Raw genomic sequence first — 15,349 nt, 5'->3', positions numbered from 1 at the left:
AAGAAATTTCAAACAATATGGACCCACACCTTCTATAATCTATAGTTGTAGGAGCCTGACTAGAACACCAAGAGGTTAATGACTTATCCAGGGACACATAACCAGTGTGTCTCAGCAGTGGATCTTGAGAAAAAAGGAAGGAGACTGACAAGGATTTATTAATCACCTCCCATGTACCCACTACTCTACTAAACATGTTCCAAATATCTCATTGGATTCTCCCAGGAGGGAGAAGCTATTATTATCCCCATTATCATTTATTATCCTTATTTTACAGCTGAAGAAATTTAGGCAAGCAGAGGTTAAGTGACCTGCCTAGGGTCACACACCTAGTAAGTATCTGAGACTGAATTTGAACTTCTTGACTCCTGGCCCAGGGCTCTGAGCACTGTAGAACCTCGGTGCCCCCTAGTTGGGATCTTGAACCCATAGTTTCTTGGCTTATGACACATCATCTCCTCAAGTGATGAAGGAGGAAGAAACAGTCATTAAGGAAGAACTCTACAAGAGGCAATGGGATACATTAAGATGAGCAATGGTTTATATAAATCACAAGAACTGGGTTCAAATCCTGGCTCTGTTCCTTAAGACTCAAGGCAAGTCATTTAAACTCTCTGAGTCTGAAGAGATAGGTCCCCCTTTCTACAGAGAGATTTAGATCCTAAGTCACTTATGTTCTCTGAATGTCAAGCGAGAGGATTGGACTATGATCCTTAAACAACGACACCTCCTGCCCTGCCCCCCCAACACCAACATGGTGCACAAAGACTTTAATGGGTATGAGATGCCAAGGTGTTGTTATCCCCATGACTCACCAGGAGGCTGGTGTGTTTGACTTGGCACCAGGCCTATCCAACTACTGAATCACACAGGAAACGGTTGGACTCCACAGAGGTGAGACAAGGATTGAACACAAGAACTCAGAAATTCTCCAGTGTGGCACTGGCCTGGAAAATCGCCTCGAGTCCTACTCTGCCTACCAGTCTCCTGCTTATCTATGCCTTTATTCCTACCATAAAGCAGGCAGCAGCAATCAGGTTTGGCCAGGAAATGCTTGACTAGGGTCACCATAAATAAGGAGAGCAGACATTATCTCTGTGGCCACATTCACATTGTCTGTAAAGAGTCCACATTCTAGTAAGAGTAAGGCAGCTGAGGTAAGGGCCTTCCCTGCCTCTGGCATAATGTAGAATAATGAATAATTCTATTCTTCACTCTGGTGTGGAAAGAAAAAAATTTTTTTTTCACATCCAGAAAACAAGGGGAAAAAGAAAAAAAAATCTGCAGATAATGAATCACATAATTGTAGAAGCAGATTTAGTTGGTGATTTTATTCTAATGAATTATCACAGGATCATAGATTTATAACAGAAAGTGACTTCCGTGATCAACTCATTTTGCCGATGAAGAAAGCCCAGAAAAATCAAGTGACTTGCCCAAAGTCACAAAGACTTTAAGTGGCTTAGCACAATACCCGGTGTATAATATGTACTTAGTAAATGCTCATTGATTAATTAATTAGCAGAACACAGGTTTTTAACTAGGGTCCTCTACTCCAAATCTGGCACTGTCCCACTGTAAGACATTATCGCCCCTGCTTATAGGTCCTCACTGATTTCTCTTTGGAACGTCCCATTGATATCAATAGAATAAAAGAGTAGATCAGGTTACATGGGAAGAAAAAACTGAGGAAGAATTTCGATGGCTTATCACAGTCAGAGACACTGTAGATATTCACCAACCATCCTAGGACTCTGAGCAATAAGCATGATGCAAGGAAACTGGAAGAATTCAGTCCTTAGAATGACAAAGGCTGTTTGCCCCTCAAAGGTCATGATCAACCAAAGTCTGAAGGAACCCCACAAGGGGTTAAAAAGAAAAAAAAAAGCACTGGAAGTGTTGGGGGGAGGGGAGGAAACAGGCTCTTTCCTGAAACAGCCCTGCAATAAGTACAACAATTCCTGACCTAGTGTTTCCTGGAGGTGAACTGTGGTGATGTGAGAGGCAGTATCAAAGGCTGTATGGAATCCTCTCTGGTCAGATTTTAAACATCACTGTGAAGTAGCCATGTCATGGAATCAAAAGAACATAGACCTGCAGCTGGTAGGGGTCTGAGAGGCCATCTGATCTGATTCCTTCATCTTACAGATGAGGAAACTGAGGCCAGGGATGTTCAACGATTTGCCGACAAACACCCAGGCAGAATTTGACCCCATGTTCTCTGATGCAAGAGACGATTCTTTTTTCTACAGTTTAGCCTGATGTCTCTGGGCAGTTTTGGAAGCCCCAAAGCTAACCACAAAATCTTGTTCCCGTTTCTGTTTCAAAATGAAGGGATGGGCACAAATAGACTCAAAGGACAGGGCTGATCTCCAGTCTCACTCGACCATACTTATGTGCTCCCAGTCTGGCCCTTAAAGCATTTGGCTATATGTGGGATGGCTGTTTGCCTTGGATGATATCATGAAGAGGCAGCACAGTACAGCAGCAGGCTCGGAGTCAGAAGCTGGATTCTAACCACAATTCTCACACCCGCTGTATGAACACCTTCTCTGAACCTCAGTTTTCTTATCTGTAAAACAGGACTGATAATGCCACAGGAGAAGAAGCAATGGGTAGGATGGTGGATTTGGAATTATAAAGACCTGATTTCACATCCTACCTCTGACATCTCCTACCTGAATGACTCTGGGCAACTCACTTAACCTCTCAGAGCCTCAGACAACTCACTAAGACTTAAGGGAGTTTCCCCCCCTGAGGAAATCACAGGTCCCTGGTGCCTGGATGTAGAAGCTTATCTCAGGGCTGCCCTGAGTAGCACATGAGGCTTGCACACCACCAGCACACAAAGCACTTGCAAGCCTCCAAGTGCTGTGTAAATGTGGGTCGGTATTGTTTTAGCAGGTCTATAATCATCTTTTCTTGCTGAGCACTACCACCTTGCTTCTCCTACTTCAGGGATACGCACTTTGGGAACATGAAACAAATATTGATTGAATTGCATTTGCAGAGAAGTTTCCTAGTGCCCTAAACAGCATCTCGAGTGCTCCCATTGTATTTGTAGTCCTGGGCCCTTCCTCTTCACACAGCCCTGTGGTAGTCTGAAATGTGTGTTTGTTGGCTGCTGGGGCCAGACAGGAGGCAAACAGTTCAATGCAACATGTGATTCATTCTGGGAAAATAATTCAAAACCAGACACCCTGACAATGCAAGCCAACTGTAGCATTTTGCCTATGAAGAAGATATACTCCAGTGTATGCATAAAGGTAAGCATCCAGGTATACCTCAGTATTAACAACATCATATTTATGTAGACACTCCACTAAGCAGGCCAGCTAATTGCACTGTCAAAGACCATTAAGTGAAGGGTAAAAGTCTGCTGTCACCTAGAGAAAGCTGCAGGCTGTACAAAGAAAATGGTACAATGTCCTTTAGGACAGCTGGGCCCTACTCCACATCTACCATAATTTCTGATATGACTCTATACTTCTTCCTGATATAGCTATATCATATGACCGCAAAAATCGAAATAATGATCATTTATATTATTGATGAATTTTTGTGGTAACAAAACACTGGGGTGAAAGATGGAGATCAGCAAAAAGGAGGATTTCTTCATATCCTAAAGGAAGGGCTTCTCTCTCTCTCTCTCTCTCTCTCTCTCTCTCTCTCTCTCTCTGTCTGTCTCTCTTACACACACACACACACACACACACTTTCAATGAGGGTGAAATGAAGTTTGCTCCAACTATAATACCAACAAATTATTTGCTAAAAAACCTATCCCTTAAAACTCTAATATCAGATCCACCTTCTGTCTTGAAAATAAAATAACAGACTTGAACTCCTGAAATTATTTAGTAGAACTTGAAAAACTAGCAAGTGTGGGCCATATGTTTCTTAAAGAATCAAGCTGGCTCCAAGAAAAATTGATCTATCCTCTGTGCTATTAAGAATGAGAAGACATTAGAAACTTGTGCATACCTTTATACCAACCACAGGAGCACATATTTTGGAAGTGAAAAGCAAGACTAGCAGCTAATAATATGGATGTCACACATATATGCACACATCAACATAGTCTACATATTTCAATACATCCATGATCTCATCTATATAGGTACTCCTTCCAATGGTACTAATTCCAATCTCTCTGATAATATCAATTATGCTGCTTTTTTCTGAGTGATTGTTCCTTAGTATTATGCTATAGCCTATTTACACCCACCACACACAACTCCATTGCCTTTTGGGTGATCCATACCAATAATTCTTCAGAACACATAACATTCTATTGTTTAGTTTGTAAATGTTTAGTGGCCTATCAAACAGCTTCTGTGTTGTATTATCTGCATGTCAACTTAATTGATTTAGGTAACAAGGTCTTTCAAGTCATGAATATACTCTCTAATAGCTGTCTCTTGTACAGTACCTCTCTCCAACCCACCAGCCACCATACTCAACAGACTCTACTTTGTGACAATGTAACTCATAGATATTCACCTGATATTAATTGAATTGCTTCTATATTTTTCCTATTTGCTCTAACTGTCTACACTATATCTCTACAGTTTAGATCTCAAGTTCTTATAGGCCTAGCTTATTAATTGCAAAGAGGAAATATTGGCAAAATTTTCTTCATACCTCCAAGACACCAGTTTCCCTATCTCTTAATAAAAAGTCATTTCTTCCACAATTTAACATGACATAATTTTGAAGTGAAACCATAATTTATCTTCATTATAATACACAATGGCATTGTCACCCAAAGGCTTTGTCTGAAAGGGACTGATTTTCCATAGGAGTTGTCAATGCTCAAGGAAAGCTCCGAAATTCCAATCAAACTTGCCAAAATGCTTCCATTGCTACCAAAGAACCTTCTGTGTCTCACCAATATGCCCTAAAGCATGCTGGGAAATTTCCCGAGGAAAAAACAAAGTCTAGACTGCCAACTGGTACTGTCTTTCCCCCAGGATGGTGACCCATATCCTACACACTGTCCTGGGACTAATTCTATGCTACTAATGAGCAAATGCATTCAACTTAAGTCCATGGTTTTCTTCCCTAGGGAGTTGCCACCTTGACTGGTCATTGAAACTTGCCAACCTTGTTTACATTACGTAGGGATAAAGAGTATCAAAGTGACAGGAATAAAGAGCAAAGCAGGAAGTCACGTGCTTAATTTTCACATCTGAAAGCTGGTGAGTGGCTGTTGTCTTAAAATAAAATCCATTTCCTTTTTTTTATAGCCACCAGAACTTGAATAACAACGACCATTTTGCAATAGAAAATGAAATGCTAAAAAACAAGTAGGTGTGCCCACACATGTTGGGAGGCAGAGGGTAGAGAAGTAGAATGCATTATATTATAGGGGAAAGAGTATTGGATTCCAAACCAGAGTCTGAATCCCATCTCTGCCACTTTTTATCTATGTGACCTTAAGCAAGTCACTTCTCTGGGTTTCAGTTTCCTCATCAGTGGGGAGAAATTAGACTAGATGGCCCCGAAGATCCTTTCCAGCTCTAAATCTGTGGTCCCACTATCTATGGTCTATAACCAGTCTTTAATGCTCACAGAATATTGCTAACTTGATCATGTTCAGAAGAAGAGGGTATTGATTATCTCCAATTTATCTTCTCTACCTTGTTTGTATATAATTGTCTTCATGTTGTCTCCCTATTAGACTATGGGCTCTTTGAGAGCAGGTCCTTTTTTGGTATCTCTAGTACTTAGCACCACTCACATTTTTTTGTTGTTGAGTGGTTTCAGTCACATCCACCTCTTCACGACTTCATTTGGGGGTTTCTTGGCAAAGATACTAAAGTAGCTGTGTTGATCTTCACATACAATACTCCATCTCCTACCCCTGAGACTCTGCACTGGCAGCCTTTTCTTCTTGGAATGCACTCCTCACTTCTACCTCTTTGGAATGCTCATTTTCTCCAAAAACTCTGAACAAGCTCCACCTTCTATGTTAAATCTTCTCTTATTGCCCCTATTTGCTAATGCTTTTCTCCTGCCCCATCCCAAACTTACCTCATATTTGTCTTCTGTATGTTTTGTGTTTATATACGTGCATGTTGTCTCTTCAATGGAAAATAGGCTCCTTGAGGGCAGGGATATTTTTTTTTGTATCCTCAATGAATAGTGTTTTATAAATGCCTATTGATCAATTGATTGACTTATAGGGATTGAACCCACAATCTTGGAGGTAAGTAAGAAGCCACAGTTTTTGTAAGGTTCCAACTGAGCTAACCAGCTACAAATCCTCTTGATATTTAATGGGATCATAGGCTTAAAGCCAGAAGAGGTGTTCTACTCTCGCAACTAGTATAAGCCACTCACGTTGTCGGTGAAGAAATAAATACCCAGGGAATTGACACGGCACTCATTAAAGTTTTTAAAGACTGGATCACAGGATATCCGAGGTGGGAGACACTTCTTAGGACATCCTCTGAATAATCTCTTCTACAACAGACATGCTAAGTAGTCCCCCAACCTTTATTTGGATGCCTCTAGTAAGTGAGAGTGAAGCCACCTCCCATCACCGGTGTCCAGTTCCCCTTAATATGTAATAAGTAACATGGTACAGGAGAAAGAAATGACTGACTCTAAAAGAATAGATTGTTGGGCTAATTTCTTTTCTTTTTTTCCAAATACTAATTCTGTGGCTTCTGGACCAAATGCTGAAAGAACAGTTCCCGCTGCCTTGAAGGCCATTCCCACCTTCCCAGATTTTATCCTGAAGCCCTATGTCAAATTGCATACTTGCATAGTTCTGATTCAGAATCCACCTTTTCTTCAATATCCTGATTTCCTCTGTGTCCCAATAGCTGCCTCGGTGTTCTATTCTACAGTGACAGAGAGGACTTATTGATTGCTGCTTTCATGTGGGAATAGTCCAATCCCAGAACCACAGAGCCTCCCATGAAGAAAAATTGCAACACTCTGTATGATACAGTACCTGTTTTGGTAACTGCCAGGTACCCACAGTATCCCACAAATGTCAGACCCCACATGCCATCTCCTGTGTCAACTCATTTGTCAATGACTCCTACGACTGAGGGGAAATTAAACTCTCCTTAGTAATAGCTTGTAAATACATGTGTGTATACATATATATAAAGTATATATATATATATAAAAGTATATATATAATATATATAAAAGTATATATACATATATACATACACACATACTCTGTATGGTCACAAAGCAGTGAAATGCAGAGGGTCTGGGAGGGAGCTGGAAATATGCTGGTATTCTCACAATGAATTTCTACATATGATAAAGAAATAGCAGATTTTGGGGGGCTCCCCACCCACATCTGCAGGGACAGGTGCCTTGGGAGGTCCTGAGATGGAAAAAGGATTTGATTCTTAGGTAAGTAGTTGGAAAAGATTAATAGTGATGATGATGATGATGATGATGATGATGATGATGATGATGATGATGCTATTGTTCAGTCATTTCAAGCATGTCCAACTCTTTGTGACCCCATTTTGGGGCTTTCTTGGCAAAAATAGTATAATAACTTGCCATTTTTTCTCCAGTCTTTTAGAGATGTGAAAACTGAGGCAAACAGGGTTAAGAGCCTTGCCAACAACCACAAAGTTAAATAAGTTTCAGAGGCTAGATTTGGACTCACAGAGAAGAGTCTTCCTAACTCTAAGCTCAGCACTCTATCCACTGTGCCACCTAGCTGCCTAATAAGAATAACAGTAAGAGTAATTAATATAACAAACATTTACAAAATACTTAATAGGTTTACAAAGTGCTTTAAATAAATGATCATTTGCCTACTGGCATGTAGGGATATCTATTAGCTTAGCTTAGTCAATAATGGGGATGCCAGAGGTGGACCCATCAAAGAATACAGGTTCAAAATCAGAACATCGAATAGAATGAGACAATGAACCATAGAGCAGGGCAGGTACAAGAGAGGTCTGGTTGTCCCCCAGTGCATAATTCTGGATCCACTTAGTACAAGTAGAAAATATGCTTTTTAAATTGTCATCAAAGGCTCATCTCACTCTTTTTAAAATACCCTCATAGTGGTTTAAAGTAATTACTGTTGACAGCCTTAGAGTGAAACAAAATATACATGAATGCTAAATACTTTTAGAACAATAGAAAGAGCCGTGGACAAAAAACATTTCATCTCCTTGGGGCTTGGGTTCTGCATCTGCAAACAAAACAGGGCCCTGTGGTCCCTTCTTGCTCTGGATCCACAATCCTGCAATGGTATTAAATCCTCAAAACAATCTTAAGAGGTAAGGAGCATAAACAGATATTTGTTGAATGACTGAATGAGTGTCAAGAAGCTTTCTTTAGCTTAGTAAATGGAATTAACTTTTTTTCTTGTTGTTGAGTCACTTCAGTCCTATCCAACTCTCTATGACTCCATTATGGAGTGCTTTGCCATTTCCTTCTCTGGTTCATTTTACAGATGAGGAACTGAAGTAAACAGGGCTAAGAGACTTGCCTAAGGTCACACAGGTAGTGATGTCTGAGGCCAAATTTGAACTCAGTTCCTCATTTAAAGCAATTAAAAAAACCCAACAGTAACACAAATGTCAATATCTTGACCAATATTTTTCCTTGACTTGTGAAGATGAGATCAAATATTCTAGACAGAGACAAGGCATGTTGATGAAATCATTTTGGTGACATTACTAAATAGCGTAACTCACATCAAAGATGGAGCTGTATTTGGCACCCATCCTCTCTTAAACAAGCTGTGGGTTAGATTTCCCCTTTGTTTTCTTGGCAGTTTTCTTTAAGCCAAGTGAGAGAATCACTCCCTCATTGGTATGCAAGAGGCCCAGGCATTCAGACAAGTAAGGTGATACATATCTCATTTCAACTCCAGTGACAATGGCATTTTCATTAACTTTAAAGATTTCCCCACCAAGCACAAGCCATAAATCTACTGTGCCAGGTCTTCAGGAAATCCCCAAACACATACTAAGCATTCAGCCAGGGAGGCAATCAAGACACCAACCTCAGAATAGGGCTATGAAACATGACTCCCTGCCATGATTTACACACATATTTCAATGTCCAGAAGTTGGGTACTATGTATAAAGACCAAGTCTGCAAGATGTCAATGGAAGGTATTAAGACTTGCTCCACAAGACCATGTAAATCAGCTATATTGTCTGGCACATAGAAGGTGCTTGTTCATTGATTCCTAGTCCTACTACACGTGCCATTATGACTATGTATCAGCCTACACACCCAAAAGTGAGTGTCCACTAGATGAAAATAAGCAGGACTATGTCTGCCTCTCATCCTGCCCTTGTTTCCCCAACCTTCTGACGTAAGGGTCTCTGAAGGGGCAGCAAAGTAGCAGGCAGAAGGAGAAGACATATCCAGAACTGATCCATGTCACAGATAAATATAGATCAGACATATAATATATTGAAGAGAGAGAGAAAGGGAGAGAGAGAGAGGACAGAGAGAGAGAGGAAACAGAGGAGAGAGAGAGGGGAAAGAGAGAGAGAAAGGGAAAGAGAGAGAGAGAGAGAGAGAGAGAGTGAGTAAGGGAGAGACAGACAGACAGACAGATGTCTCCACCTCCAATGTTGGCATGGGACACCAATGAACTAGCCACACAGTCCTCCTCCCAGAAACAGGCCGCAGTGAAGCCTGGAATTGACATCAGACTTGAAATATGGTGAAATGGTTGAAACAAGTAACAAACTCCATATAATTACCAAAAATTAAAAAAAAAAAACTCCACCCATTCATAGCACTACTAAGGACTCTGTGACCTTTCCAGTTCAGGCATCCAAGTAGGCACTCACCTTTAAGAACAAGTTTAGACTATAAAAATTATTTATATACATTTTACAGCTACTGAATTATAGGATCCTAGGCTATCAGAGCTAGAAAAAGAGCTTTAAGAAGGCCCTTCCTTATGTTTTTCCAATGAGGAAACTGAGGCAAAAAGGAGAAGTAATTCACATTACTACCTACATATTTAATTTTCATATGTAACTATAACTGTAACTCAAACCGATTTGGACACTAGAGTATAATGAAATCCAGATCGAAATGCTTTAGAGTACAGAAATCAAAACAAGGAGAAGCATTTATAGGGCACATCAAAGCTGGCAACATACTTTGCATACATGATCGCATTAGAACCACACAAGACTCCTCGGAGGAAGGTACCACAGTTATTATTATTTCCCAAACTGAGAATCAGAGAGATTAATGTTCAAACATTTTCCCATGCCCTAAGCATGAAGGCCCCTCTCCCTCTTGGTTTGGAAACTTTGGCACTTTGCAAAGCACATTGTCATCGATCTCATCTTCTAAACCTTATCTTCAGAGAAAATGTCTCTTTCTGGTGGTTTGCTCAATATCCCATAGGGATAGAAAGGGTCATGAAGTATGTTCAATGCTTATAGAGTAGAACTTTTAGTGACTTTTTCCTGATGAGAAAAATAATCCTGTTTTATGAAATACATTCATCCAGAACCTTCACATTTCCTTCAGAAGACCCCCTTGCCAAGACATCTATGGATTTTTAAGCTGCCACAATTTAGCCAGAATTGATCAGTAACAACAAATTGGAACGATCTTCTTTATGATCATGATAAAACTGAAGAAACACTGAGCTAGAAGCCAAGAGATCTGGTTCCTGGTGTAAATTCCAACACCAGCTAGTTGTGTGACCTTGGTCAAGTTACTTAATGTTTCTGGGTCTTAGTTTCCTCATTTGTAAAATGAGGGGGTTGGGCCATCTCAAAAGCATCTTCCAGCAAATGCTATCCACATCCAGAGAAAGAACTAGGGAGTCTGAATGTAATTCAAAACATACTATTCTCCTTTTTTTTTGTTTTTTTCTTTTTCATGTTTTTTTTTCCTTTTGGTTCTAATTCTTCCTTACAACATGACTAATGTGGAAATATGTTTAATATGATTGTACATGTATGGCCTATATCAGATTGCATGCCATCTTGGGGAGAAGAGAGGGGAAGGAGTAGAAGAAAATGTAAAACTCAAAATCTTATAAAAGTGAATGTTGAAAAATAAAAATAAAAAACAAATATTTTAAAATCTATGATCTAAACCTATGATCCTACTACCATCCTATATGATTGAATCACTAACTCACTCTCTCCAACCTGTAAACCAAGGTGGGAAGGAGAACAAGGTTACGTCAAATAACTTCCATGGAAGGCTTCTCCGAGTTCTGGTATGCTACAGCCAGTGCCATCCTCTGTCTCATTCTCTTGGCATATGGTTTTGGCTTCCTTAGCACAGAGGTTCTAATGGACTATCACTACCTTCATTCATGTGCATAGCCTGCACCTTAATGGTCTTGCTTATCGGTTGCCTTTTAAATTGCTCGCTATTTGTTCTCAACAACCCACCTTCTAAATGAATTTAGGAATGGAAAGACTTGAAGCTGGTACCGAATTCAAAGTCACCATCTGCGGCACAAATTGGATAATTCTTGCACTCACTTGCTGTTCTTGGGAGGTGAGGCACCAATAAAACCCTGGCTATAAAGTCAATATGTACATACCACTGGATACACACATGATCTAACTCGGGAATTAGCAAATGGTAATGATTGACCCCTAAATAAATGTAAGTATTTGCTTATGCGACATAACAGTATTAATTCCCAGGCTTTATTGGCAGAAAAGGTTGGCAAACCTGTTTGTCTCATCCACAGTGGCTCACCATCCCAAATATAAGTAGAAAAAATCGTCTTACCTTAGTCGTTCTTCTTCTTTCTTACGAAGATTGAAATCTCGTTGAACCACCTGAAGAACGTGTTCTGTTTCATCATCTGTCAGACTGGAAAGGTCTAGTTTCCTCCCCATGGTTTGTTCAGTTGTGAACACCAACAGTTAAAAAAGACCTGAAATGGCGAAAATAACAATAATAAAGACAGTGATTGTAATATGTATGCAAATCAAAATCTTGGTGACAAGAAAATTGACAACTAGCCATAGCGCATCATCAGGACTGTACAACCTATGGGCCACTGCTTCTAGCACACCAAAGGATGTTGGGCGGCCCAAGAAAAATGTAAAGGATGTTTCATGGGCTGCCCAAAATTCTTTGGTGTGCCACAAGTAGTGACCCACAGATTGGATGTTGTGTGGGCATGGCATATCATCCAAAAAGTGTTCAGTAAATTTCTGAAGGATTTATTTATTCCTAAAGGATTATATTGATTCATGTATATGCACATTTTCTCCATTATAATATTCAAGAAATATAATCTGAGTATTTCTTGAGTCATGTCCTAATTTTAGGGTGAGAAAAGTCCTTGCCTGTGACTTTACCAGTACAAGTGCAGAAATGCCCTTTACCAACACAAACCCATCTATAACCAAAAAGTCTTATCAAGTTACCTAGTATACTGAAGGTTAGACGATTTGCCATTTTCACATAGCTAGTATATATCAGAGGCATGAGACTCAAAGCTGTACTTACAGAGTCAGTATGGAAGTAAAGACTGTATTAGGTGAACAAATACATCTGGCTTTGATGGCAATTACATCAACATTGCTCAATTGAATAGCCCTATTATTTTCTTCTGATCTCTCTCCATCTCCTCCAAATAATCTACTTCTGAAATTGGACTGACCCTCATCCATTTCCAGCCATATGTTTCAGAGACAGAGAGTTATGTCAGGGCTGCATAACATTAGAATCTGCTACAAATCTCCACTGGATCTTGGAAGCATTTCTACACGTGGAGCTTGAGCAAGATAGAGTAAAATTCTCTAGGTTCTTTTAGAAATTGACCATTTTTCTGGCAGGAGTTAAATTCATAAAATTCAGACATTGTTTCATACCTAAGACACTTGTCAGGTATATATCACCAAACCACATTGTAAAAGATTGCTGGAAGCATAAAACCGTGGTGTTAGATTTTCCTAGTGCAGAAGCAGTTGATGAAATTTCCATTGAAATACATTTCAGAAATAAAGGCAAATTGAGTTTTGGTTCTATTTATCAACAGAAAAGCTAACAAGTTTGGGGAAAGTATTCATAAAGCATTTAGCCTAGCAAATTACCCTATTTACCCTAAATATTACCCTCCTTATTTTATTCAAGCTTCTTTTTGTTATCTTTTTTGTTTCCATTTACAGTATTAAAGATTCAGGTTTATGAGTACTGGGGAAATATGAGAAAATGAAAACATATTCCTCTGGCTCATAGTCCCTTTTGGAGAATTCCACACTCCTTTGGACTAATCTAAAATATTGTTCATTTTTTCACAGGAGAAAAAGTATCAGAATAAAAGAAGAATTGTATTTGCACCAAGGAAATAAAATCCAATTTAACAAACAGGTATATTTATTTGAGATCCAGGAGTATTTCTCTTCCCATAGACCCTCAAGTATCAACTATTTCCCTTTGGATCCTGACTTTCTCATCTATTGTTTTAGCTCTCCCTCTCAGATTTGTGTCATTATCAAATCAGATGAATGTAACATCTGTATTTTTATCCCTACACTGATTAAAAATGTTTAGCAACGCAGGGCCAAGCACAGATGCCTGGAGGTATCCCATTGGATGTTTGCTACCTCCATTGAAACAGTTCTAAATCCATGGATTGAATAATGAATAAATCAATAAATTCATTGATTGAATCCATTTCTAAATCCATTAATTAATTAATAAATTAATAAATGCATTTCTAAACCCATTGATTGAATAATCAACAAATCAATAAATCCATTGATTGATCCACTTTTCTCCATCTTCACAAAAATAGTATGAGATATTTCATTAAAACTTTGCTATTCAAATCTGTCCCTCAGGCACTTACTGTGTGATTCTGGGTAAGTCGCTTAACTTCAATTGCCTCCAGAATTTTTTTTTTTAAAGGAGGGAGGTTGCTACAAACTAGTTAAGCTATATTCATAGCATTCCCATCATTGACAAACTTAGGCATCCTATTGGAAAAAGGAAATAAAGCCACTTTAGCATGACCTGTTCTTGACCAAGGCATGTTGATTCTTGTAATCACTTCTCTTTCTCGTGTTCTCTTTCTGGAAGTTCACCAATCAAAATCAGTTCCCAGAATCTTATCAGAGGCTGAAATCAAGATGGTACCTTAACCTATCCTTGACAAATTCTGAAAGAAGAGTTGTGGTAGGACACATTTCTGGCAGGGAGAAAAGACTACATCAATGCATGATGGTGAGAGACAAGACGTTGACTGCAGAGAACCAGTAGTTCAATTTGTCTAGAATTAAGGGGTGTGCAAAAGAGAATAAGAGAACAAAATTGGAGAAACTAGGCAGGAACCAGGCAGCAGAGGGTCTAAAAGTCAGGCTGAAGAGTTTGTATTTTATTAGGGACACTAGGAAAAGCCTAAAGGTTTTTTCAGAAGAGGAATGACCTATTCAAACATACAGATCTTGTTAAGAACAGATTAGAGATTTACCTAAAGGTAAAGAGAATGGTTAATAGGATATCTTTTTTTTTTTTTTTGGCAAGGCAATCAGAGTTAGGTGATTTGCCCAGGGTCACACAGCCAGTAAGTGCCAAGTGTCTGAGACTGGATTTGAACTCAGGTCCTTCTGCTCCAGATTGAACTATTTTTATCAACAAATCAACTATTTTCATGATGATACTAAAATGCTATTTGCCTATTAAACTATTTCTTCCTTTTCCAGGTACATATTTGTATAAAACAAGATTTTCTTCATATATTTGAACCAAAATAACACATCACAACAAATTTTATGCAAAAGCAGATATGAGAATCAATTGTCTTCTGTTACAGCATAAGATAAAGAAATGAGCAATAATAGCTAAAATAATGCCACTTTTTACTTTTTTGAAAATATGTAATTTTTAAATCAAAAACATTATTTATGATATGTAATGGGCTTATTATTTTTATTCAAAATTAACACATTTAAAATTTAAAAATTTTACATTTTAGTTTCTAAATCATAAATTTTTATAGATATAATTCACATAAACAAAAGTTCTTTGGGATCCTCAATAATTGTTAAGACTATAAAGGGGTTTACATATTAAAAGGGATCAAATGAGATGATATCTAGAAAGCCCTTGGCACAGTGACGGACACATAGCAGGCACTTAAAGGCTTATTTCCTTCCCTAATTTTCTTTTGTTTTGTTTTGTGGGTTTTTTTTTTTTTGCTTTTTGGAGGGCAGTTGTGGTTAAGTGACTTGCCCAAGTCACATGGCTAGTTTTTTGTGTTAAGTGTCTAAGGCCAGACTTGAACCCAGGTCCTCCTGACTCCAGGGCCAGTGCTCTATTCATTGTGCCACCTAGCTGCACCCCCCCCCCCAGTTTTCAAAGATGAAGAAGTTTGTGAACCAGATAGCAA

At 38.9% G+C, this 15,349-nt stretch overlaps 1 protein-coding gene across 2 annotated transcripts in view; it reads right to left on the bottom strand.

Moving 5' to 3' along the window:
- Positions 1–15,349, bottom strand: part of MYRIP (myosin VIIA and Rab interacting protein) — a 435,525-nt gene that overhangs the window by 386,466 nt on the left and 33,710 nt on the right. For both annotated transcript variants that reach the window (XM_069088306.1, XM_069088307.1), the window contains exon 2: positions 11,737–11,884. In XM_069088306.1, coding sequence (XP_068944407.1) covers positions 11,737–11,846 — 110 coding nt within the window. In that variant the 5' untranslated portion in view covers positions 11,847–11,884. The remainder of the gene's footprint in view (positions 1–11,736; positions 11,885–15,349) is intronic.

This window comes from Petaurus breviceps, unplaced genomic scaffold (genome assembly GCF_028583685.1).
Source record: "Petaurus breviceps papuanus isolate PSGF00001 unplaced genomic scaffold, PetGlider_PUasm1.0 185, whole genome shotgun sequence".
Lineage (NCBI taxonomy): Eukaryota > Metazoa > Chordata > Mammalia > Diprotodontia > Petauridae > Petaurus > Petaurus breviceps.
The sequence above is the reverse complement of the archived record's forward strand: the minus strand, read 5'-3'. Positions and strand labels throughout refer to the sequence as shown.